General features: G+C 47.9%; 1 protein-coding gene across 3 annotated transcripts in view; it reads right to left on the bottom strand.

Annotated features, from left to right (window-relative positions):
• The window catches only part of LOC146867159 (uncharacterized), a 316562-nt gene that overhangs the window by 6302 nt on the left and 284572 nt on the right, over positions 1-25688 (bottom strand). The window contains exon 5 of one of the 3 annotated variants that reach the window (XM_085603705.1): positions 3552-3635. In XM_085603705.1, the coding sequence (XP_085459831.1) occupies positions 3552-3635 (84 nt within the window). Of the gene's footprint in view, positions 1-2307; positions 3636-25688 lie in introns of those variants that run through there. The other 2 variants (XM_085603703.1, XM_085603706.1) reach the window with 2 other exon arrangements.

Below are 25688 nucleotides of genomic sequence, written 5' to 3'. Positions count from 1 at the left end.
CCATGTATTACACACCCAGTGCTAATCCAGGTTGGAGGAACCAGCACTCTGTATTCTGGGAGTTGTAGTATCGCTCTTCCCCCATGAGCTTCTAAGTTTTAGAATGCTAAGCGATATTATCTAAAAAAACACAGAACTGGTAGCGCGTGACATAGTCACAGGTGCAGAGGGTATATTTGTAACTTAATACGTACTGGTAATTTTTGTGGACGATATTTGCATTCGCCTTCATCGATAATACCAACCTCTCGTAGAGGCAGATAACATGACCATCACCAGGATGAGGAGTGTGAAATGCAAGTGCATGTTCTAAATGTAAACCTCCCAGGGGGTCATGTACAAAGTGGGAGCCCGTGGATTATGATTAGAGCATGACATGTAGACAGAAAATCCTATCTCCTGCCGCTTGTGTTGAAAGTGCTCTCCTGGTTTCCCTGACAACGCCCGCCCTGGATGGGGAGCGTTAGGGCGCTGCTGCCCACTTCCCATGCATGCAGCAGCAACCCCAGGCAGAGGTTGTGTGCACAGCGGCTGTGGGGGTGCTAGAAGATAATGTGTGGCTAACAAAACAAGCATGCCACACCCCCAAAAAAGAAATGTGAACTCGGGAAATAGTTTAGATAAGCAAGATAAAGGCACGGAAACAGCGTGCCCATTGCTGCACACGCACACACACAGCAACCTTACATTAAAAAACAAATAAAAATAATAAACGGGTGCTTCGGGTGCTCTCACTTTCACAGACGATAAACACTTTACACCCAAAGAATGCAAAGTTGCAGTCCCCAACATTACAGGTAGTACCAGTAACATAAAGGCACGGAAGAAGCCAAGCCATAAAAGCATGATTAAATTAAAGGAACAGGTGGACAGCCATAAGGAACCCTGTGGCTGCAATGCATAGATTGAGGGACCATCGCAGCTGTGCCAGGACCAGGAGGAAGCATGAAAGTGTTCCGACGGCAACAAGCATCCCACGCCCTCAACAAAGAAATGCAATCTCGGGGAATAGTTTAGATAAAGATAAAGGCATGGAAGCAGCGTTCACGTCGCTGCTCGTTCCCACGGAAATACTCCATGGGAGTTAACTTCTAAGAACAAGCCCAAGCCCCCTTAAAAGGAAGCCCAAAACCAACCAAACATCTTACTAAAAGAAGTCTAAAATTGCAAAAAAGGGCTCAAAATAATTCAAGCAGGGGGCAGTAGGCAGCAGTAACACCACTGTGGCATTAAGAGGCGGTGGGAGGAAGAATGCTACATTAAATTGTAAGAAGCTAGGGTGCTAAACACAGTCAAACAGTAACAGAGCAGGAAACCAAGAAAAAAAATAGTCCCCCAAAGAACAGAAAAAGAACCATAGCGGAATGAGACAGTAATAAGTCCCTGCTCCATGGGAGGAACAGAAGAGAGAAAGGAAGGACAAAGAGGCAGGACTGACCACGAGCAAGCAAAGATTTTTAAAGAACACTGACACAGACACATGAAAAGCAATGGCAAGAAAGGGGATGGACTTGAAGCCGACAGACTTGATTACAGCAGGTCTCGAAGAGACAGCGCACGCACTGTTTATCTCAACCTAAGTTTATTGCTATTGACACAAAAAATAAGGCTGGTTGAAAATCACCCTTATGACATGAGGCCAGTTAATAGCTGTGTGAAAGGAAATCAAGCATTTGAATGCTTTAAGGTTCAAAATACAAAGGCAAACAGAGTTCTTATTTTTAATATCTGAGTTCTAATTTGGTAAGTTTGAAAGCTTATGGCCAAACCTACTGTGTATATTCTATGGGGAGTTGAGAGGCAAGAGGTACAGTTAATTTTGCACTTTAGCCAGAGGAAATGAAACAATTGAAACTAGTGAAAAGCAGATCTGCCACAATGGCACAAAATAAACCATTTATGTGTAAGAGCTAAAGTGAAACTAACTCGGAGGCAAGAGGCAGGAAAAAGAAGGTATGAGGGCATTTACTGAAATTAAAGGAAGGTAGTGTTCTGGCTGCCAATTAGAGTGTCAGTGAGGAATTTCAGTACGGATACATTTGAATAAAAGAAGAGAAAGCACACAAATAAGTGATTGAAATATCAGAGATTTGTGGGAGCATTTGTCGCCTAACACTACTTCAGCAACGAGAACCTTTCTGTAAATACAGTGAAATAATCAAGGGTGATTTTTGTGGCCTGCTCAGTAAACAAAAACATATGACATAAAAGACCCTGGCTGTTTTCTTGATTAATCTAGTGACTATTTCAAGGAGAAACTTTCTGTGGCTACTAGAGCAACAGGCAGAGTAGGGCAGAAGCAGCAAGAGGGATGGGGCAAGTGAAAGTGGCCAAAAGCAGAGAGGGATAGGCGTTGGTGGGGAATGTTACATGCCAGGTGGGGGAATCTCAGAGAGTGCAGGGGCCCATGGTTGTGCTGGGGAATGCAGCACATGGGGCAAGAGAACAAAACCACATGCACTCCCATGGAGTACTGGAAGCAAAAGACATTTAACTCCCTGAACGTATGCAGTTGAAGAATAAAAGTAATCAAGTCACAGTACAGTAAAGAAGCAATGCTACAGTGTCACTGCTTGGTTTGGCAAGCAGCTGGACTCCTCAAATCACAAGGATAAAGAGTCCCCTGAGCCCCATGTCAGAGTCTGAGTAGAGGCATGACACCTGGCATTAGCGGGTGACCGCCAGTGGATCCCCCATTACGTGGACTTGCATGAGATCACTGGATGATTTTGTATACATTCTAGTTTGTCTACTTTATTTTGAGCACAATATAAAACAGAAGCACTGAATTATAGATCCTGAAGGAGGCGAAAACACCTCAGTTGAGGGTTTTAAGCTTTAACATGTTGATCTCCTTTTGTGACACAATACAGCTGGTTTAATTTTTTCCTGCAGGGCCTTGTTTTTTTAATCCTGGCCAGGGACACACTAATAAAGGTAATTGCATACCCTGTAGCTAATTTTAACCATCACAAATGTAATTTGTTTTTGCTCTGCTGCCCTCATTACCCTTAGCTCATCTGTAAGGCTTTTACTATACCACTTTAAAAGCATCCCTGAGCTCTTCCCTCTCAGAGAGGGGGTTGTAGCCCGCACTGTGACTAGGTATCACGGTGGGAGGAGGTTTCCTTTGATGAAGCATGGCACCTATGATCGTTGAGAGAAATCATCCTTTAAAAGGGATACTCCACCATGGCTCGGTCACGAGCCTCAGTATCATTTTGTTTTTTGTAGACCCAGGAGTTTCTGTTGTGGTTAAGAGGAAAGAAAGCCATCAAATGAGAATCAAGCAAATGTTATTGGCAAGAAAGCCGACCAATGATAAAGGACTGACCCAAATAAATTGTAAGTAATGGCATTGTACACAATAGATCTTTCCCAACAAACAGCTAAAAAACATCTGTAGATGGGAACTAGAAAGGACACCGTAGATGTATTCTAAAAATAAGCAGTAACAGCCCATCAAAATAAGTTTGTTTTCAACATTATGTCAAGAAATTCTCCTAAGTCCACAACAAGGTCTCCATTTCTGTCAGCTTCTTCCAGCATACCTTCCAGCTCTTTATGTGAAAAGTGCAAGCCAGCTAATATGCTGGCATTTCTTAGATTTTCAAAGGTTATTTTCCCATCATTATCTGTGGAAAATAAGATAGAAAAAAGTGTGTAAATAGTTCAATGTGCTTTACATTTCACAAATTGTAGGAACATTTAGGTCAGGTTAGGAGTATAGCTTCTAAATGCACTAGATCTGTGCTTCGGGAATGAAGGCAGAAAGTTATAAGAGTGATCCATTCTCACACCACCACACACTTCACAGCAGCTTTATAACAGTGGGAGCTTTCATAATGTTTTTCTGTGTCTGGCTTGAAAAGCACATTCATGCCTGTTTTTTATTCTTTGCATTCTGGTATGAGTAGTTTTGCTTTTACACTTATAAAGGACTGCAAGTACCATAAGGAAAAGAAAAACGCACCTTGGTAGAGACAACAGGTCTGGCATTGGTTGTCAGCCTTTTGACTTTGTCAATTGTTTTTTTGCTATTTTTATTGTTGACTTGCTTTATTTTACAAACCATTATTGAGGAAGCCGCTAGACCCTCTTCAATCAGCCCAAAAAATTAATTAAAAGCAAAAATATTTTTTAACCTCAAAACCCATTCATTTCCATAGTAGTCGATACCACTGGAAGGAACAACTTTAGGCCTTATTACGATGGGTAGGTTTACAATCCGACTGCCGTATTACTATAACGGCCATCGGACTGTAAACCGGACAGGGAAACCGACTTGGTTCCGATGGGCTCAATGAGCCTGTCGGCCAGTTGGAACGGGCTTATAATATCTTACGGATGGCGTTTCCGCCGTCGAGATTATGATGTCGGTTTCCGACAACCTTTCCATGTCGGCATTTTCGACATGTAAAGGCTGTTGGAAAGTGACTTTGGGGGTCCATAGCAGGGCCCCCTTACTCCCTGGCCCTCTGGTTATTGGCCTGGGGGGGCCTCTATGGTGTACCCCTGGAAATCCCTGCACCGAGTGGCAGACACCATGAGATGCGTGCTACATGGGGCAGGGATTTTCACAAACTCCCATTTCTCAATGGGAGCTTGTGCTGCAGGTGGTTTCTGCCAGTCGAGCAAGCTCCCATAGAGAAATGGGGGTTTGCGTCCGCACCATGTACAGTCACATCCTAATGTGGTGAGCGGAACCGCCGACCTATGGTCGGGCGGTTCTCGCACCAAGACTGTGTCGATCAGAGGCTTTCCGACTGACATCGTAATAAGACCCTTAGTGTGTTCTGCCTGTGATAGGACAGAATCTCATCACTTACAGTGAATTTGACTAATTATCCAATTAGCTGGCTAATTTGATGACAGGCGCTGCTGTCCTACCTTGCCTTATTTCCTTTTGCTTACATTGTCACCCTCTGCTCATGACCTCTCCCTTGCCACATTTACACCCAAGTTCTTATTTGAATCTGAATTTCATGAAACTCCCTAGCAACTTTCATACCCCAGGTAGCTCAATATTCAGTTCCTCCAGTAGTTCCAAGTAGCTTGTTCATTCTCAAAAAATATGTTAATAACAGTGTAAATGTTTCACAGCATTTCTTGGTGCTTTGGCAAGGTCAGCTTAGCGACGAGTAAGGACCAAAAACCTGGAATTGGAAGATGTAGGCATTTAAAGCTTATTTATGCCCGCCCTTGTCTCCGATCCTTCTCCCGAATCCCAAATGTTCACAGTGCTATAGGGAGGTGATCGTAATTTCTTGTCTTTTTTGTACAAACCCCTTAGCAGCTGTCAAATTTGCCATTCTCATTGTAGAAAAAAGGCTTCAGGTTTAGCATCATTTGTTACAAGGCAGGTCCTATCACTAAGAGTCTCCATCTTTGGCTTATTTATTGTCTTTTTCAGTTTGCCAGGTAAGGATAATCGGGGGATGACCGTTTTGTGGGAGACATATATGTGGCAATTTTCATTAAGAGCTAGTGAAAGTATACAGGAAGGACTCAAACATAATTTGCAAGGAACCTTTAGTCACCAGACCCTGGGGATTACTAAATCCGGTGAAGCTTCCAACAGAGACCCAAACAAAAGCATGAGCAGGGGACAACCAAAGGCGCATCTTTCACTAGGTAACTAGGGCATGCCTGGATTCTTGGTCAGAAATCTCAAACGGTCAAGCATGTAAGAAAGAAAGAACCGCGGCCGCAATTGTTAAAGTGAGCCACGCTGGCAAAGTAAATAAACAAAGGAGCGCGGCCGCTATAGTTAAAGTGGACCGCGCTGCCAAAAAACTTAAATGTGAATTAAAAGGTGCAAGCTGGTTTTGTAAATATGATGCGCCCCCATTACTAAAAAAATATAAAAGTGGGGACTGTTCTGCATTACAGGAAAGCGTGTCGTAAGTGGAGTAGGAGAAATCATTCACGAAAATAGTACTCACAGATTAAATAAAATATAGAGAGTAACAACACAAGTAAAAGTTCCAGTCCTCATGGGAGCTTACAAATGTAGACAAGGCGGTACTAAGGAGGGACTACTAAGCCTATTTATGAATCAAAATCAACCATTTAGAAAGGACAGTAACAGGAGCCAATTGAAATGAGGGGCTAAAAATGAGTGGAGCTCCAAGTCCATATCTAAATACAGCATGCTTTACAGAGCAGCGCATGTGCTGCCCAGACTCAACCTAATAATGCGCATCAAAACACCTGTGCACTGGACATTGAGTTTGAGCAGATTGGCAGAAAGTTCAAACCAAAAGCCAACAGCAAACAAGATAAAGTGAGAGCTTATCAACAAATATTTCTAGATTAAACACTGATTGTGATGTCTTTAGGATTTCTGTGCTAGCCCAGGGCCGGAACTTTTCAGTAGTGTTTAGTGCTCTTTGGAGAGTGTGCAACATAAAAATTCTGTTTTCTCACTGTTGAATTTTAAAAAGTTGCTATTCAGCCAACTTGCCAACTCTTTTAGACATTAATGGAAACCCTCCAATGAGGTGTGCCTATTGTTTTCCAATGAAAGAATTAGTTGTGTATAATCATCATGATTTGCAAAGATAATGCCATGTGATCTGATGAGAGTCAGCAGTGGGTGCAGATATAAAGAGGACAGGGCTCAGAGCTGATCCCTGAGGTACACCATGTTCTGCTTTTCTCAATTCTGAACAGAACGAGGTAGTGATATTGCTTGGATTCTGTTTGAAATGTCGGATTTAATCAATTTTCATAGTGTCCCATCCACACCTATATCCATCAGCCTGGATAGCAGTATTCGGTGATTGACAGTGTCAAACATGACTGACATGTCTAGTAATATTAGGACTGCTGTTTGACCGTTGTCATCCATCATTCGAATCTCATCCATTGCTAAAATCAGAGCAGATTCAGTGGAGCGTGTCAGTCCAAAACCCACTTTTCAGTGTTCTAGAAGGTAGTGGCTTTCCAGGTAGTTTGATAGTTTCTTGCTGACATGTTTTTCCACTATTTTTACAGGGTAGGGGAGTTGTAATATTGGACCGTAGTTACTGGGTATTGGTGAATCAGCTGTTGGTTTCTTCAGCAAAGGGGATATTAGTGCTTTCTTCCAAGCCTGTGGAACTATGCCTGTCATTAAGGACAGATTACAGATTTTCAGTAGACTTGGGTACAAGTCATGCGCCCATTCTTTCCATATTCTGGGTGGTAACAGATCCAATAGAGAGCCCGAAGAGATAGTTAAAGCCAATGATCAAAACTCCTCCTTGTTCATTGGTTCTATGCCTTCTAATTTAGTGGTAGCTGGCTCTATAATTTTGTGCCTGGTGGCCCCACTACTTGTAATCTGGTTTGTCTCCGATAGGTCTGTGTTCATGTCAGCAAAGTTTAACTTAATCTTATTATTAAAGAAGTTTGATAAATTATTGAAAAGTCTTGCAAGTGTTTTATTGTTTGTTTGATGCATTCTGGGTTTGCTAGATCCCTTACTAAGTAACTATCTTTCTTAGCCCATTTGTTGCTTCTACAATTGTTTTGGTATAGTAGTTTTGTTGGCCTTTCTTATTTCGTTTTTGTATTTGTTTAATGCATTTGTTAGTAGTATCTTACATTTTTCCAGATGGAGCTTCCACCATTGTCTCTCTAGTTTCTTGCTTTTAATTTTAGGTTCTTTTAGGGTTTCCAAGTGCCATGGTGCTGATGGTGTACGCCGATGTATCCATTATTTTATGGGTATTATTTTATCTAAAGTTTCTTTGACCGTTTTTTTGTAGATGATCATAGCTATTTCCTCCCTGCTGTTTCTTTAGTTTGTGCCATGCTTTACCTTATACTACCTTTCTTGCCTGACTCTCTTCAGCTTTTATTCTAGATCTTTTATTTTAATGGCTATCAGTTTGTGATCTGACTAGCTTAGTGGGATTGTGTCCCTGCCTGCGATTAGGTCTTTCGAGGCAAATAGCAGGTAAAGGATATGTCCCTCTTGATGCTTTGGACCGCTTATTAGTTGCTCCAGTCCTTTAATTTTACATGAGCCTAAAAGTTCTTTTCACTGGGAGAGTGTCTTGTCTTCTGCCCAGATGCTGCTATCAGCCAGCACAAAAAAACTGTACTGTTTAAGGGTAAGGTTTGAGGTGATTTTCAGAAATGGTTGTATGAAATTGCTTATCGACCCGGGGTTTGATAGCAACAAAGTCCTAAGAACGCTATACACTATTTACTTTTAGGGAGAAGCCCAACACTTCTACCCCTGGTATTTTATCCACTTGTTTAGGGGTGATATCCCATTTTTCTTTAAATATTACTGCCACGCCTCCTCCCCTTGTTAAAAATTCTAGGTTGGTGAATAACTTTAAAGCTTGGGGGGCAGGATGTTGCCAGATTGACATTAGACTTTGGGGGATCCAAGTATCCCTAACAAAAAGGATGTCCCATTCGATAGTTTCCAATAGCAAGTTCAGTTGAGGCGCATACTTTACCGCTGATTGCACGTTTAATAATCCACATTTGATCATCTCTACTCCTATTTTGGCATTGTTCTGAACGGCCACTGTTTCATCCTTATAATCGAGGTTCCCTCCCCTAATCCCTTCTTTGGTACCAGTCAATCTAAGGTATTTTAGTTCCTTACTTTAGTATGTGATCCATTCAGATTGCCAAGATCTGCAGCATGGCTGGCTCTGTGCATGGTCAATGTGCGGTTGGGCGCAGACGGGCTGGCCTTTTGTTTGCCTGCTGCGAGGTCGCGCCATATTCTACCTATATAGCCCTATCTTTCATTTGACCACTAGACTGAGAGTTGGAAACCGCCAAAGTTATGGTGTCTTATGTGAGCGTCAGAAGCGCCAGAAGTGTCGGAGGCAGCAGAGCGTTACTGCAGCCAGACCTGGACCCGCGGCTCCCGGCTCCTGACTCCCGACTTGACTCCGGCATTCTTCCAAACCCTCGGTGTGAAACCAGGGGGCAGAAGCGTCAAAAGTGAAGATGGAGACACAGCAGGGAGCGGGAGCGGTAGCGCGATTGCGCGACAGTGCTGTCAGTGCTCATTGTGAGACTGGGCATGCCGTCTGAGTGTCAGCACAAGCAACCCGGCCCCCTCCTGTCTCCCCCTCTCACTCACCTCTGCCCGCCACACCAACCCTGAGAGGCCACCTCCTTAGAGAAATCGGGCGGCAGGAGGAGCAGGAGTAATAGGAGAAACAGAGGAGTATCAAAATCACCGACTCCAAGTGGTTCCACATAGTCTTCATTGAGACTTAGAGAGAGACTCAGAAATAGACACGAGGACAGAGAGAAGGGAATAGGAAGCAGCTGCATTTTTTGAGGCAGTCTTGCCTAAATGTGATACTGCAAAACTGAGGGACGGGGAGCAACCATACAGTGAGATAGGTGAGTGGTTGGTTGGACGGGTTGATGGGCATGTCTAGAACCGCGGTTGCTTCCGATTGCGCAGAGGCGGCTGGCGTTAGGCTGGTGGGGCTTGCGTGTCATTAAGGACCGCTTTGCTCACGTGCCAGTCTCTACCTTCACTCTCTCCCTTCCCCTCTCCACTCCACCCGACAGTCTACATACCCACTCCCTCTGCCTTTTTTCACTCCTCCAAAGTATCTGCTCCTCCACTGTTGCTTTCCAACCTGCATCAAACCCGCATGGAATTTGTTTGTTTTTATTGGCTCCCTCCCCTGATATTACAAAGCCGTCGAAAGCTCTACTTATAAGGCAAGTAAAGTTTTTCACAACCTATCTGTTGGTTATCAGAGTGATTTGTTCTAGGCTATTCCGCTTATTTGTGATTGGTGTTTAACATTGGTGCCTCTGATCCCGATCCAAGCAAAATGACAGCAAGAAAATTAAGATCAGGCACCTGTTACAGGGCAGAGCTTGTGCATCAAACCCCTTCACAAAGACGCTCCTGTAATATTGCTAAAGGGGTAAAACAATTATTCAGTTTATGGGAAAGGAAGAAGAAGGAACATTCTCAAGCAGAAACAAATGTACCATCTAATGTAAATGGGGGAACCAATGTGATTATAAATGCTGATATAAATGTTGTTACGAATGTTGATGTGGGTATTGTGGGTATGGTGGGAACTGATACGGGGGAAACTACTTGGAGCCCAGAAGCATCCAGTACATTGCTCTGGGGGACTAAATAGTTCTCCCCGTCATTTGATGTCTTCAGACTCTAATTCCCTGGTGTCAGAGGTGTCATATGAAAACCCCCTTATAAACACTGAAGAAGCCCCTGTCCGCTATTGGTAGAGAACGTTCAAAATTAGTACTTTACCCTACCTGACTTGGATTTGGAGCTTTGTAGGAGATATGTCTCCTGTGATATTAGTAAGAATATAGAGACTGTAGACACGCCAGCTAGGATAGCACCAGTGGGGTTGAAAGGTTTTAGCAGAGCCCCCTCTAATAACTCTTCCTTGATTTCTCAACCCCTGATATAGCTGTGAGTGATATCAAACCCAGTCAACCTCCGAAGGAAGAGACACTAGTATCGGCTTCATTGGTATGTCTAGAAAATGGGTTAAAAAAGCTGGTATGCCAGTGAGTCTTCAATGAACATATATCCGAAGTTGTACTTTCTGAATCCACATCTGAAGCTACACAACCTATATTAGATAGCACCCTAAAGATAAAGAATTTGGATGAACCGTAGAGAAGGGCAGACCAGGAGATGATTCCTATTTTTAAAACTCAGTCAAATAATGGTAAAGAGGGTGCTCTGGGAGCCCCACGGCCAAAGGAGAAAGGCAGTTGGGAAAAGCCAAAAGGGAAAAAGAAGAACCCTTGCATAAATTCTTTAGAAAAAGGCAAAGGCAACTTTGTTTTGGAGAAAATATAGAGGTTAAATTTACTACAGAGGCTCTTACTCAATCTCCCTAAGGATCACTGGTCAACATATCTATAGTGGAGCCAATGAAGACACATACGATGCCCTCCCTTTCCGTTTTGCCTTCCTCGGAACTCTACGCTTCAAAATTGGTTTTGCTAAGGCTTTACAGCTGTAGCACATACTCCCATAGGGAAATGTGAGTATGAGAACTCACCATGTGCGGTCGCTCATAATTGGGCGTCGGGGACGCTGACCGGAGGTCAGTCGGACCCGTATCTGCATCCGCCTCACATCTTAATAAGCCCCTTAGTATTTTTCAGTTCTTTTTGCCATTTCTCAATAACACAGTATTTTTAAAACATCCAACACAACATACAATGATTCCCTTTGAAAATGTATTGCCCCTATGCAAAAGTGCATTCAGTGGAGCATTACCAGTGAGGTGAAATAAGAAAACCTTTTAACTTTATATTGAAGTTTGACTATTTATGCCCTAAGGAAGTGACAATTAATTTCAAATGTTTCCATCTATAGTACCTTTGAAGATTGTATGTTCCATTCTTGATTTTGAGTTAATAGTCAGTCAGTTCTTTCAATAAAATGGAGTTTGTAATTAAGAATCCTAAAACTCTTTTTTTTTTTCTACCTCCGATCTGTGTTTTCTATATTCCAGAGAGCAGGATTTGGAAAGTGACACTGCATCCGTAGTCTTTTGTTGGTTCTAAGAGGAGACATTCCCCTGTTTTTTCTGTATAGGATGTGGCATTTGCTTCCTTTTGAGTGTGAAATATATTGTATGTTGCATTCAAGTAGATGGGGGAGCTCTAATGCGTCTGGTATTAAAAACATAATCTGTTATAAGGTGGTTACATTTTTAAAAGCCTATTGCATTAAGACAATATTCATATTAAGTAGTAGTAATGGTTTTACTATGCTACAAATGACAGTCTTTTTAGCATTTCAACCAAATATGTTTGCAATAAATGTGAAAGTTAACCTGCACTCAAAGTACTCTATTTAACTAGTTAAATAGAGTACTTTGAGTGCAGGTTTATTTGCACATTCATTGCAATTTCACTAGTTCTGCTCTCATACCTGAGCCTGCACCTACTTGTAGAACATTTCATTTGAAGACAGCACATATCATGGCCAATCAGGCTGAAATCAAAGCTTATACCTCAGAAGGAGTGACAGCAATTCATTATATGATACAAGAAATTAGAACTTTTAGCACTACTTCTGTACAGTAACTCAACTTTTAAAACAATTAGAATATACCATGCGCAAAGAAGTGAATCAGAGACTTCACCACTAATCCAATACCACAAAGTTGAACGGATTCCACATGAATTAAGGATTTCTTTGAAATAGATGCTCTTTAAATTCAACAAGAATTTCATGTCAAGGTGGTACATGATATTAAACAAATGTTCATTGGATCTCATTCTTTTAATAATTGAAGAACTCTCACAAATTCTGAAAGATTTAGCAGATTTAGCAGTAGAAATTAATGATTTGAAAACCGAGCTGGAAACAAGGATAGAAAGTGAAACATAGTGAAAAACTTTGAATGACATTAATGAGAAATTGGACAATCATGCAGGAGAGATTCACGAACACAAGCTTTTTAAGTTTAAAAGGGACACAATAGACTACAAACTGGACGAGGTCTACTCATGGGCTGATGCCTATGCGCAACAACATGTTTTAAAACAATCTAATGCATTGTCTTCAGAAAAAAGTGTAGTCACAGATGAGGATATATCACCTACACATGTACTGACACAGCAGGCACCTCCAATCACTGATAAATACTCAACTTCCGCTTCAGTACCAACAACTTCCAAGGTAACATTTTTAGCTATAAACCATACTCCGGACGAATGGGTTCTTCACTGAACTAAAACACAAATATCGTAGAGGACCAAGGAAAAGCAAGCGATCAGGGTTGGACACTGAGAAGCCGGACAAAGATCTAGTTACAAATATATCTACTAGACAACTATTGTATGCATAATTGTCTGTTGTCAATAAAGGGATATCATTTGTTTCTACCTACCACACAAACGCTTTGGAGACTGAAATTTCCTTATTCAAATGTATGCAGAAATTACATCTAAACTGGTTTTTCCTCAATTTACCTTCTACCAAAACTAATTTGGATGAACTGGAATACAAATAATTTAAACCAAAGAGTACGTTTGTGGCACCTCACTCACACAAATCCTAAGATGCCTTTGAAACATTGGTCAAAAAAAGACTTGCAAGTTTTGCAGTACCAGAGCACAAGACATAAGAACATGACACAAATGGAACTCAAGATGTTGAATCAATTGCGAAAGGATAAGAATATTGCTTTTCAGTCGCTGACGGTTGGAGCTCCGGATGGTCATGAATAGATCCTATTACGGACAAAAAGTTAATGCCCATGTAATGAATGAAGATACATATATCAAGTTGGAAAATGATCCTACGTGGATTTCATAAAAACATTGGTAATTTGTCAGACAAAGCATTGGAGATGGGATGGATCACTGACAACACACGTAGATTTCTTCTCATTGATTATCCCAAAAAGACCACATTTGTACATGTTGCCGAAAATGTATCTGAAGGACCCCCCCCATTCAACCCATAGTTGCAGGTTGTGGGTCTATACACGAACCCATCTGCAAATATCTGGACTACTTTTTCCAGCCGTTGGTTAGAACATGGAAATCGTACATCTGCGACACCACAGATTGTTTAAATAGGCTAATGGAATTAGAATACACACCTAGCCAAGTTTTATGCTTATGTACCATTGATGTTGTCTCTCTGACCACGTTCATTCCGCATGAAGAGGGACTGGAGGTGGATGAATAGAGGCTACTCAACAGTGAATATGTCAGAGTTAACAAGCTTTTTTTTTTTAGGAACTTCTCCATTTCAGCCTTTTTCACAGTTATTGTTCATGGGACAATTCATTTTTTTTACAGAGGACGGACACTTCTATCGGCTTCTCAGGGGCACCATCATATGCCAATATTTTCATTGCCAAATATGATCAACAATACATTATGAGAAGAGAATATGGTTGGACAATCTAATCTCTCGCATGTGTTACACAGATGATATTCGATTTTTGAAAGGTACACAAAAGCAATTGGTGGCAAACATTATGGAACTGAACCAACAGAATCCTCATATCCAATTCACATACAATATGAGTCAACACAGAATTCATTTTTTGGACATACAACTGGATATGACTCAGAAGGGTCTAACAACAAGATTCTTTAAGAAACACTCAGCGGGGGCGCGGCTAGCAGCCAACGACAATGGCCGCAGCCTGAGAGAGCTCCGAGGCAGATAGTCTCTCCCTATTAATCCTGATAAAAATCTACCTGCATGTCGTTATCCGACCCCAGGAATGGGCGCCGGAATGCTGCAGTAATAATTACTGCCAGTCTCAGCGAGCGATGTAAGACCGGAGGGGAGAAACACCATGTGGAAAGTCCGCAGCCTGCACGATTATCCTGAGCCGGGACCTAGCATACATGCGACGCTGCAGTCGGCGGAAAAAGCAACTGAAGCATTGATGAGTGGCTGTTTGCTGAGGTCCTAGTGCGGCGCCATCTCCGATACTGTGCACGGAAACAACGGACTACCGATCGAGGGCAGAAGCGCTCCGGTGAAAGATCGCACAGGCAAGTGCATAGAGAGACGCGGCGGCGGAGAATAGCTCAAGACCCGACCGGAGCTCGGAGAAGCTGCGGCGGGAGAGAGGCACTGGCGCGAACACAGTCAGCGCGGTGCCGCTAAATCAAGTCCGGGAACAGTGGGAAGCCTGCAACAGCGGGGACGCACAGTATATATGCATGAAGCGCCGGCAACGGGAGAGAAGGGGCGGCATTGTGGGGCACAGACTCGGCCCTGAAACCAGGGCACCAGAGGAGACATGAGGAGCCTGACTAGCGGCAAGTCACAGTTGTACACTGGAGACTTTCTGTAACAGCCCGAGCGCGGTATAATTACCAGCGGGCCTGGATCACGTCGGCCCGATTTGTAAAGACCACCATACACCGCGGAGGCTACAACCTTCATGTTGAGACAATAAGAGCAGTCTTGAGTGTGTGACAGTTGCACCCAGAGCCATAAGGTAAAAGCACAGTCTAAGTGGGGCCACAGAGTGGTCGGTAAGATATGCGCAAAAGCTGCACTCTTACAAAATAACAGGCTGCCACAAAGACCGGGTGGTCAAGATACACCACGGACCCCAAACCCCATCAGCTATAGGCAGGGGGAAACCGAAAGGCCGTGCTTGGACACTATTCACGCAGTCAGGCAGCGGTGACTACCACCTACCTAGAGACGGCATTGAGAGACACACCACGCACTCGCATCATGGCAGGGAGAGGCCAACGCGCGACGCAACAGAACAAATTGGAAAAATATGCCTACCAAAGCGAACGGCCCCCTGACACAGGGTCGCAAAAAAGCAGCGAAGATGGTCTCCAGTCCACGGCCACCAAGGAAATAACGTTACAGGACATAATGCTGACACTGACCCAGATGCAATCCTCGATAGGTAATTTCTCCATGGACATCACACTGCTGAGGGCAGATGTTTCTAAAATCTGTACCCGGTTGACAGAGGTTGAATCCACGACTGCAACGCTTTCCTCCGATACAGCGACATAGCAATGTCAAGTTCATAAACTGGAACAGGCGCACAAACAAATGGAAGCTAAGTTGGATGACCAGAAAGGCCGTTCTAGACGCAATAACGTTCGCCTGGTGCCTGAAAGTGTGAAAGGGCCAGGCCTTGACCTCTTTGTGGAAGACTTGATTAAGATCAAACTGCAACCACGTGGATTGTCCAGTTTCTTCTCAGTGGAAAGGGCACACCGTGTGCCCGGTGGCCGGCCCCGACCGGGCTCTCCACCCAGGTCTATACTGGCCCGCATGTTTAACTTTCGCGATCGCGAAGCAATCCTGCAAGCGGCCCATATTGCGCCCCCCATACAGGTGGAAACAGCACAGTGATGATGTATCCGGATTGCACGGCAATGGTGATGCGGCAAAGAGGAGACTTCATGGCCATGAAAAAGAACTGCGCCGTCACGACCTAAAATAAGCAATGCTCTTCCCGGCGAAATTGAGAGTGGAGGCAGAAGGAAAGACATGGTTTTTCACCTCACCGCAGGAGGCCCATGACTGGCTTGAGGGATGGAGAAAGCCCGGGGATCCCAGACGACAAGGACAAAGAAATAGACAGATACCTGGGAGATCGAAAGAGTCCTCAGCGCGAGAAGTGGAGACACCTACGGAGAGGGCGTTGCAAAGCATGACAAGAGACTCGGACTAGGATTAAATCAGCCAGGACAGTGGACTCTCCGTGAGATGGTCGCCACGGGGCCGAGGACCTAACGGCCTGCCGGCGATGGGCAGCAGATTAAGACAGTGTGGATTTGGATGTATGAGACACGGGTGCCGTCCTCTGGTCCCTGTGGCTGATGGGATTAAAGTTACTGATTGATATACGTCAAGACGTGGACACACTGTTGAACTAAGGGAGAGACCCGGAGTGGTCGGAAGCAGCTCTCCCCCGCCCCTCACGCAAGTACATAGTTCGGGGAACGAAGCACTCTGCTAAGTTGGGGAGGCGGATAGTTCAAAGTCCGCTAGGCAGGGAAGCAGGGAGGTGGGAAGGTTTCAGTTTAGGGGGTTTGAGATACATTTTGTTATGATGCACAGGACAAACGAAGACAGCACACGATCTAGAAACAAGACGCACATAGTATGTGACACTGATAGCTTTGCGATCCATGACAGCAACAGATTAAAAAATTCCAGACGCTAAAGTAAGACACGCCCCCCTCACGGTGCTATCCTGGAATGTAAATGGGTTGGGGGATAAGATAAAGAGTGGCCTGGTTCTTCAATATATCAAACGAAAGGGACCAGCAGTGGCACTGCTACAAGAAACACACCTGACGGGCACAGCATTTAAGGCCCTGGACAGATGGGGGTACAAGATGGAGGTTCACTCGTATTTCACTTCCGGCTCCAGGGGTGTGGGAATCCTGATCCAGAAACGTTGCCCCATAATACGGACTGGATCCTGGGCAGATGAACAGGGGAGATTTGCTGCGATATCTTGCGAATGAGAAGGGAGACACTACAATATGGTCTCGATTTACATTCCACCAGCACTCCATCAATCGACCCTCCCAGCACTGGGAAAGAAGCAGATCTGACTCAGGAAGAGCTCATATATATATATATTTTTTTAACAAACAAGATCTTTATTAGTATTATAGACCATACAACTTAGCCACTGCTTACATCCCGTCGGGCCGGCAGGGCGAAAGTGCCACTGCTAGGTGGTATGTGGGGGGAGGTAGAATACACAGCAAGCCGCCTACAACCCCATGTGGGGCCGGCCGCGTCAGGGGGGGCAGCGGTGACAACACAAGGTGACTTAGATCTCGTTTTTTTGTCATTTGTTTTCCTTTTAAAACAATTATATAACTGAGAAAGAACTAGGGAAGGGAAACCACTATCATTGAAGTGTGTGCTAGGGGATGTGCGTCGCGACAGACCGTGTTAGAATACGCAGCAAGGGTGGGGGCTGGGGGGTGAACCGGGGACGCCGTTGCTCATGTGTTCACATTGCATCTACTATGGTGGGCCTAGACTCCGCCCCAGTGCTAGGGGCGCACCTGGTCAGTGCGAAGGATAAGTGCAATCCATTAGGTATTGTGGGTAGAGTATCAGAGTTCGTGGGGGCTATTACCTTCCGAAACGGGATTTAAGGGGGGGGGGGGCGTGTGCGGTGATGGTGGCGTCAAGCGTGTCCCTGGGGGTGGCCAGGCTTGGGTGAATTGAAAGAGTAGTTGGGTCCATTCCATTGCAAGCGGGTACTTTCTGCGCCCCCGTGTTTCCGCCTCTCTAATTGCCTCCTCCTCCGCTGCTGCCCATTTCCTCACCGCCCCTGCCCATGCCTCCCTAGATGGCCCTTGGGGGTCTCGCCATTTCATGGCAATGGCCCGTTTAGCTAGCAACAATGTGAGGGAAGCAAAGCGGGTGTAGGCTTTGAGCGGCTTAGGTTTGCGGAACAGTCCCAGGGCTACCGCCTCCCAGGAGCGCAGGTCTGGGAGTTTAGTTATCGCAGTGATAGATGTGAGGACGGCCGTCCAATACTGACCCAGTGACAGGCAGCTCCAGAACATATGCTGGAGCCGGGCATCCGGGGATCGGCATCGGGGGCATAAGATAGGTACATCCGGATAAAATCGTTGCAGGCGTGCAGGGGTTTGATACGCCCTATGTAAGATATTATATTGGACGTTTTTGAAGCGCGTGTTGCGGGACACCTTTTTGGGGAACTCGAGGGCTTTCTCCCATTCGGTATCATGCAATTGTCTCCCGATGTCCTCCTCCCATTGAGAGCGAAGGGCGACCAGTGGTTGATTAAGAAGTTGTCTAATAGCCTTGTACAACCAACGAACGAGGTGGCGACCGGAGCCCATGTGGAGGATCGTGTGAATGACCGGGTGCGTCTCCGGCTCCCCTTTGGAGAGGTCCGCATAGGGCTGGAAGTGTGCTATCAACTGCCTGTGGAGTAGGAATTGCCCCGGCGGCAGACCATACAAGTCCGTGAGGTGAGTAAAAGGCGCCAGCTGGTTGTCAGTAAATAACGCCTCGGCCTCTGTGATGTCGCACGCGGTCCAGGGGCCTAGCCGGGCCGACGGGAAGTAGTTCTCCTGACATGACCAGCCAACCAGGGGTAGCTTGGGAGAGTAGGCCGGCACGTCGGGCGCCTTTCGGTGAATCCGCAACATACAGCGTCTGGCCACGGAGACCTGAAGTGGGTAGGTGTGTCGCGGTTTGGAGCCTGGGAGTAGCAGTCGGCACAATTCCGGTACGGGGATCTGGCCGTGCTGCGTATGGGTTTCTCCCATATGGCGGCCAGCTGTCCAGTACGACAGCTATTGGAGCTGCGCCGCCAGAAAGTAGGATTCAAAGGCTGGGGCCCCTAGGCCACCCTCCGTGGTGGGCAACTGCAATGTGCGTAAGGCGATCCGAGACCTGCCAGCTCCCCAGATAAGGGAACGCAGGAGTGTATCCAGGTCCTGAAAAAAGGCGTGTGGCGGGATCACCGGCAGGTTGGCGAAGTAATAGAGAAGGCGGGGCACCAGTATCATTTTTGCAAGCGCCACTCTACCTATGGGCGCCAGCGGGAGGGCTGTCCAGAATCGCACCGCCGATCTGATCCCAGCCAACACCGCGCGATGATTGCCGTCAAACAGGTCGGCTGGAGAGTGATAGAGCCGTACCCCCAAGTATCGGGGGGCTGTGGTACCCACCGACAGCGTCTTCTCGCCGAGGCAGACATCTCGCAGCTGGAACCCCGGGTGAAGAGGGTACACGATGGACTTGTCCCAGTTCACTTTAGCCCGGAGGCCGCCGCGAAGTTCTGCAGCGCTGTCCAAATCGCAGTATGGTCCGCTGTGGCATCTCGGATGTAGAGGAGCAAATCATCCGCGTACAGGGAGACACTGTGTACCGTACCTGCTATCGGAATGCCCCAGTCAATTCCTCCCTCCCGCAGACGTATGGCCAGAGGTTCCATCTCCAACGCGAAGATTAGAGGGGAAAGGGAGCAGCCCTGTCTGGTCCCACGCTCGACCCGCAGTGGCGCGGAGATATACTGCCCTATCCTGAAGCGAGTGGTAAGATTGGTATAGAGAAGTTGGGTATATCTAAGTAAATTGGGACCTATCCCCGCTCTCCGAAGAACTGCGAAGAGATACGGCCATGTGAGAGTGTCGAATGCCTTCTCAAGGTCCAAGATCAGGCACGCTGCGTGAGGATATCTAGTATTCACCTGATCCTGGACATGGAATAGACGCCGCAGGTTTTGGGAGGTACAGCGACCCGGGACGAACCCACACTGATCCATGTGAATCAGGGGTCGGAGGATCCCTTCATTGTGCTCTGCCAGAATTTTCCCCAATATCTTGCAATCAGCCGAGAGGAGCGTAATTGGGAGGTAAGATGATAGCAATTGTGGGTCCCGATGTGGCTTCACGAAGGACACGATGATTGACTCCCGGAGAGAGCTAGGTAGTTCTCCCTTCTCAAACGCAGTTGCGTACATTGCGACAAGGCGCGGCGTCAGGAGGGGGGAGAAGGCGCTAAAATACTCTAGGGGTAGGCCGTCCATCCCTGGTGCTTTACGACGTGCCATGGCTCGGAGAGCGTGCGAGACGTCCGACGCAGAAATCTTCGCTTCCAGGTTGGCGTTGTCGGCTCTGGAGATGTATGGAATTTGTAAGGGGTCTAAAAAGCGGGGAATGGCTTCCGGGTCGGTCGATTGTGGGGCCCGGTAGACAGTGCTATAGTACTGATAGAAAACCTGGAGGATATCTACCTGGGTCCGTACTACGTCCCCCGAGGGGCCAGTAATCTCCGTGATAGGGTGTATGCCCGCATCCTGCTTTACCAGCCAGGCCTTGAGCGTTCCCGCTTTATCTCTATCTCGGTGCACCCTTGCTGCGTAAGCTCTGAAGTTATATTTCCGCAGGGTACTTAATGCCTCAGTGTAACGGGACCGCGCTGTAGCTACCTGTCGCGCTGACGCCGCATCCCTATCTTCGCGCTGGGTGCGTGTTGCCAGGTGTCCATGAGTGATCGTTCTAGTGTGCGCTTCATCCCAGCGATCTGTGTGATACACGCGTCTCGCACCACCACCTTGAACGCATCCCACTCCGCTAACCTCGACGAAGCCGTGTCGGTGTTATTGGTGAAGTAGTCTTGGATTGTGCGTGCATGATCATGTGTAAAAGCCAGATCAGTAAGGCAATCGCGTCGGAGGCGCCACGTGGGAACCGGAGGAAGCGCCGGTCTCCAATGCAGTCGAATGACATCCGCATCGTGGTCAGACACCACCCTACCTAGATAATCTGTCTCATGTATTTTCGGGATGAGCGTCGGGGAACATAAAAACCGGTCCAGTCGGACCTGTAAATTATGGGGAATGGAATGGAAGGAGTACAGCCTTGTGTGGGGGTGATGTGCTCTCCACGCATCCTCCAACGCCCAATGTGTCACCCAACTCCGGAAGTGCTCTGCGTGTCTCGAAGCCGGGGAGTGGCGCGGAGGCGGGTGAGATCTATCAAGGGTGAGGTCCAGTACTCCATTATAGTCACCCCCTAGGATCCAGGGAATGGATGGGAACTGTGCCAATACCCCCGTCAGGACTTCCCAATATCGCTCTTGGTCGGTGTTCGGCATGTAAATGCTGCCCAATAGTATCGCCTGCCCATCCAATACCCCATGTAGTAGCGCATATCTCCCTTCTGCATCTACCACCCTTCGAATTTCCTGAAACGGGGTGCCCGGGCATAGCCAAATGAGCGCCCCCGTGCGTAAGCCGAGAACGAGAACACAAGGTTCCCCTCCATTTCGCCTGCAATTTACCCACTTCTGTAGCCGTGAGGGGAGTCTCTTGGAGAAACGCTATGTGCGCACGTTGACGTTTGATGTATGAGTAGATGGCATAGCGTTTATGCGGCGTATGTAGGCCCCTGGTGTTTAGCGTGAGTCTGCTAAGTTCCATGTTAGGCATTGGATAGGGTTCTGGTGAGTGCGTAGTGGCCTAGTGGCGACGCTCGCGGGGAGTGTGACGGCCCCGGGTGCCCTTGGCCCGACTAAAACAGTGGTGTGGGGTGTCGTAGGCGCCTTGGTGTCGAGCATGTACCTCATGTGTGGTTTCCTTAGGGTAAGAACTATTATGGGTAGGGAAACACAAATAAGTAACCAAAACCATGGTCGGGAAACCGTCCCAATACTTGGGACCCATCAGCAAAGCTAATGCGTCCTGTTAGACTCGGGGGTCTCTGGTTGGCACAAGGTTGTCCTTGTGTCAAGCAGGAACCCTCTCCTCTATGTCAGGGCGCAGGATAACCCCTCGTGAATGACCCTTGCTCACCCTCTAGGTGCGTGGCGTGAGCAGCCAAGGCGATTCCTCAGGCGTTGTTGGTTAAGCACTTACAATCGCACACACAGTAAATACATCAATCCCCCCAGAAACGGACACCAGACTTGGATATGTAGAAAAATACGCTTCTTTATGTAAAAATAGGCATATATATCTTAGCAGACTTATCACAAGACCAATAACGTTTTCGCTATGCCACCAGGTTGTAAAGCAGGCAAATGTTCTTTGTTCGTAGTTTCAAATGGATACTTTGTAGTCTCTTGCAAATGTTACTTGTGGTTCCAGTACTTACAGAGATCGGCTCCTGCGAACGGGGAAATAAGGCGTTGCGGGCCCCGAGCCCGATACTGGAATTCTTAAGAACGTGTAGTTGCTTTCGGGAGTCGGCACGGGAGGGTGCGACTCAGCAGTGATGGGGCACCTTTGGATCCTCTTGAGCAGGTGCGTGTAGTCAGGCAGGCGCGGCCCACGACCCTCAGCACGGCAGTGCGGGGTTCTCCTCAGCGGGGGCGGTGCGGCCTGATCTCAGGGCGAGATCGCGAAGCGGGGTCACAGGGCACGGTCCGTGCAGCTGGGGACCCGGCGGGGATCACGATCGTCGGACAAGGATTCCGGCGGGAGGGGCGATAGCGCTTCAGCGCGCTCCAATAGCAGGCGGTGGCAGAGGTGCCGGCGGCCTAGCCCGGGGTAGAGAGCGACTCCGGTCGGAGCGAGGCTCTCAAGGGGGGGCAAAGGCAGGCAGGCTCCCGAGTGTCACAGCCCTCGGAGGGGGCGATGAGGGGCGCAGTCTTTCTCCAGCTGGATGCACACACGGCTCGAGTTTCAGGACGAGCAAAGGCACAAAGAACCCACTGGTCCTGGGGTTCAGTTCAGGGGGCAAGCTCAGATCAAGCCCTTGGAGAATGTTTAAGCACAAAGCAGCAAAGTCTTTTCAGCAAGTCTCTTCCTCTCCTTTCTCAGCAAGGCAAGCAGCAGGCCAGTCCTTCCAGCGTCTTCTTCTCCTTCTAGTCGGGCAGAGGTTCTTTGTGGTAAAACAGGATTCTGATTTGCAAGGAGCGGGGCTCCAACTTTTATACCACATTTCTTTTGTTCTTTCAGGCCAGGGGGGCCTTCGCATAGTCGTTCTCAGTCCTGAGCACTTTGTTGGGGGTACTCTGACTTCTGCTTTCAGTGTGAGGGGCAGGCACATCAGCCGCTCTACAGGAGGTGGAGCCGGCATTCAGGGGACAAGTACTTTCAGGATCACCTTGTGGAGAGCGCTTCGCCCGTCCGGGGCCAGGTGCAGGCTGAGTCATCAGTCGCTCCCCAGGGGGCGGAGCCAGCTTTGTGGTGGTGGAGCACTGCCCTATTCAGAGTCCAAGGGGCACCCCCACCTCCCACCAAGGTGCTCTCCTGCCATTCGCTACCTGTCATCCCCCCAGCCCTGTCACTCACATAGCCCAGACAGTCAGATACACGCACAGCAGAGGCGGGCTGAGATGGTTAAGCGAGTAAATACGGACTTTCTAAAAAGTCGTATTTACAAACCCAGGATAGTAAAATAAACTTGACTACAAGAAGTATTTTATTATTCTGAGTTCAGGCATACTAAACATATCTCTCTACCATGTTCCCTGAGCCTGCTGGGATTATAGGATGTAATAATTCCAGCAGCTCATCTGGCCTAAGGGGAACAGGTAGCCTTGCAATAGTGAGCCACGAAAAATGGCTGTAATTCACTATTAGGACATGCCACACACTCAGGGCTTGTCCTACCTTACACCTACAATGCACCCTGCCCGTGGGCCTACCATAGGGGTGACTAACATGAGGCAAAGGGAAGGTTTGGAGGCTGGCAAGTGTGTGCACTTGCCCAGCCAGCATGACAGTACCAAACTGCACGCAGGTTCTGCAGTGGCAGACCTTAGACACATTTTACAAGGCCGCTTCTGTGGGTGGCGCAACCAGCGCTGCAGGCCCACTAGCAGCATTGGCATTCACAAGCCCTGGCACTCCTGGTGCACTTTACTGGGGACTGACAGTAAATCCAATAAACTAATCATGAATATCAATTAATGTATACATTTTACCATAGGGAGAGCATATGCACCTTAGCACTGGTCAGCAGTGGTAAGGTGCCCAGAGTCATAAAACAGCCAACAACAGGTCAGAAAAAATACCGGAGGAAGGCAAAAAGTTTAGGGATGACCCTGCAAAAAGGGCCAAGTCCAACACGTCCAAACAGTCTCTCCCCAATCCAGGGATCGTAACCATCAGAACAAAACAACAATGGGGGTGACGGGCGCCGCTGAGGCTGGATCGCGCCGGGCATTCGTAGGAGTGTCGTATGTCGCCTGGCCGAGTTGACGGCCCAAGTGTAGAGGCACGGGAGTGGTGTGAGCTGTTCAGTTCATATGGGTGCAGCATGTATGTCGTGCGGGTACCTGTGGGTCCATGTCTCTTCGGTACCGGTGTTCCTTCAGCCCGTATCCAACTGTAGCAGAGTGTCCGGGACTGTTAGGATGGAGTGTGCGGAGGTCCGAACGGGGAGGGCCTCTTCCTCCTCCTCCGAGGTGAAGAGATGGGGTGCTCTGTCTAGTTCTTCCCCAGTAGCATCGGGTCCCAACGCCGCCACCGCCTGCACGGCCCTGTTTCTTTCCCGGAGGATCTGATCCGGGCTCGGAGAATGCTCTGTACGTTGGTCACGTAGACCTCGGTCGCTCTGCCATCGCTAGGGACTGTGATTTCCGTGCCTTGCACCTGCTGGGGCGTGACCTGGTTCGTGTGTGAGGTTTGGCGGGGGCCTCCCGCGGGCCCAGTCGGCAGTGGCGGTCCGCCCAGTCGGCGGCTTCCTCAGCAGCCATGAAAAAGTGAGTGGTGTCCACGTGGATGAATTTGAGAAGGGCCGGGAACAACAAAGAGTATTGTATGTTATTGTCCCGTAGCCGGCGTTTCACCTCCAGGAATGATGAGCGCTGTTGTTGTACTGCCCTGGCATAGTCGGGGAACACCATAACGTGGCTGTTTTCCACCTGCAGAGGGCCCGCGGCCCGGGCCACTCGGATGGCCGCATCTCTGTCCTGAAAGTGTAGGAACTTGGCGAGCATCGGCCGGGGCGGAGCCCCCGGGCGCAGTCTGCCCGATGGCACCCGATGAGCCCGCTCTAAGGTGAAGAAGGCCGTTCGTTCCACCTGAGGGGTAAAGGATTTGATCCAGGTCTCCATGTAGTGCCGTGGCGTCGCCCCTTCAATTCCTTCCGGGAGACCGATCACCCGAATGTTGCATCTTCGGGAGCATCCTTCCAGGTCATCGAGGCGCTCCTCTATGGTGGACTGCCGATCCTGTAACGCCCGTATTACAGTCTTGTGGGCTGTCACTACTGGTGCGAGTTCCGAGATCGAGGTCTCCCCATCCCTCACCCGGTCCGCCAGTTTCCGATGGTCATCACATATCAGGCTAATGTCTGTGGTAATGGACCCCAGGCGTTCCTCCATGGAGATCCGGGAGAGCTCGATGGCCGCCAGCACCTGGTCTAGCTTGACTGTGATGACCGGGTCCGATTGCGTGGCCGTGGGCACCTCCAGCACCCTGGCCTGTGGTCGGTGTTCCGGCACTGTTTCCGGTATCGTGGTCTGCTGCGTCGATCGTGTTTTCCCCATGTCCAAACGCCAACCGGCGATCTCTCGCCGTAAGGGCGTGGCGAGGTGCGGGCGCGGGTCCTCTCCGGGGGCCACCACCTTATCCGGCGGCCTCCTGGCCGTTCGTTTCATGTATGGGATATAGTGTGTACGTATATCCCCTCCTCTGCCCCGCCAGGGGCCGCTTCGCCGGGCCGCCAATCACTCCGCCGGCGACTCCCCCGTGGGAGTTGTTCCGTGGGAGAAAGAGGGCGCTAGC

This window comes from Triturus cristatus, chromosome 1_2 (assembly GCF_964204655.1).
Source record: "Triturus cristatus chromosome 1_2, aTriCri1.1, whole genome shotgun sequence".
Classification (NCBI taxonomy): domain Eukaryota; kingdom Metazoa; phylum Chordata; class Amphibia; order Caudata; family Salamandridae; genus Triturus; species Triturus cristatus.
This window is presented reverse-complemented; position numbering and strand designations above follow the sequence as displayed.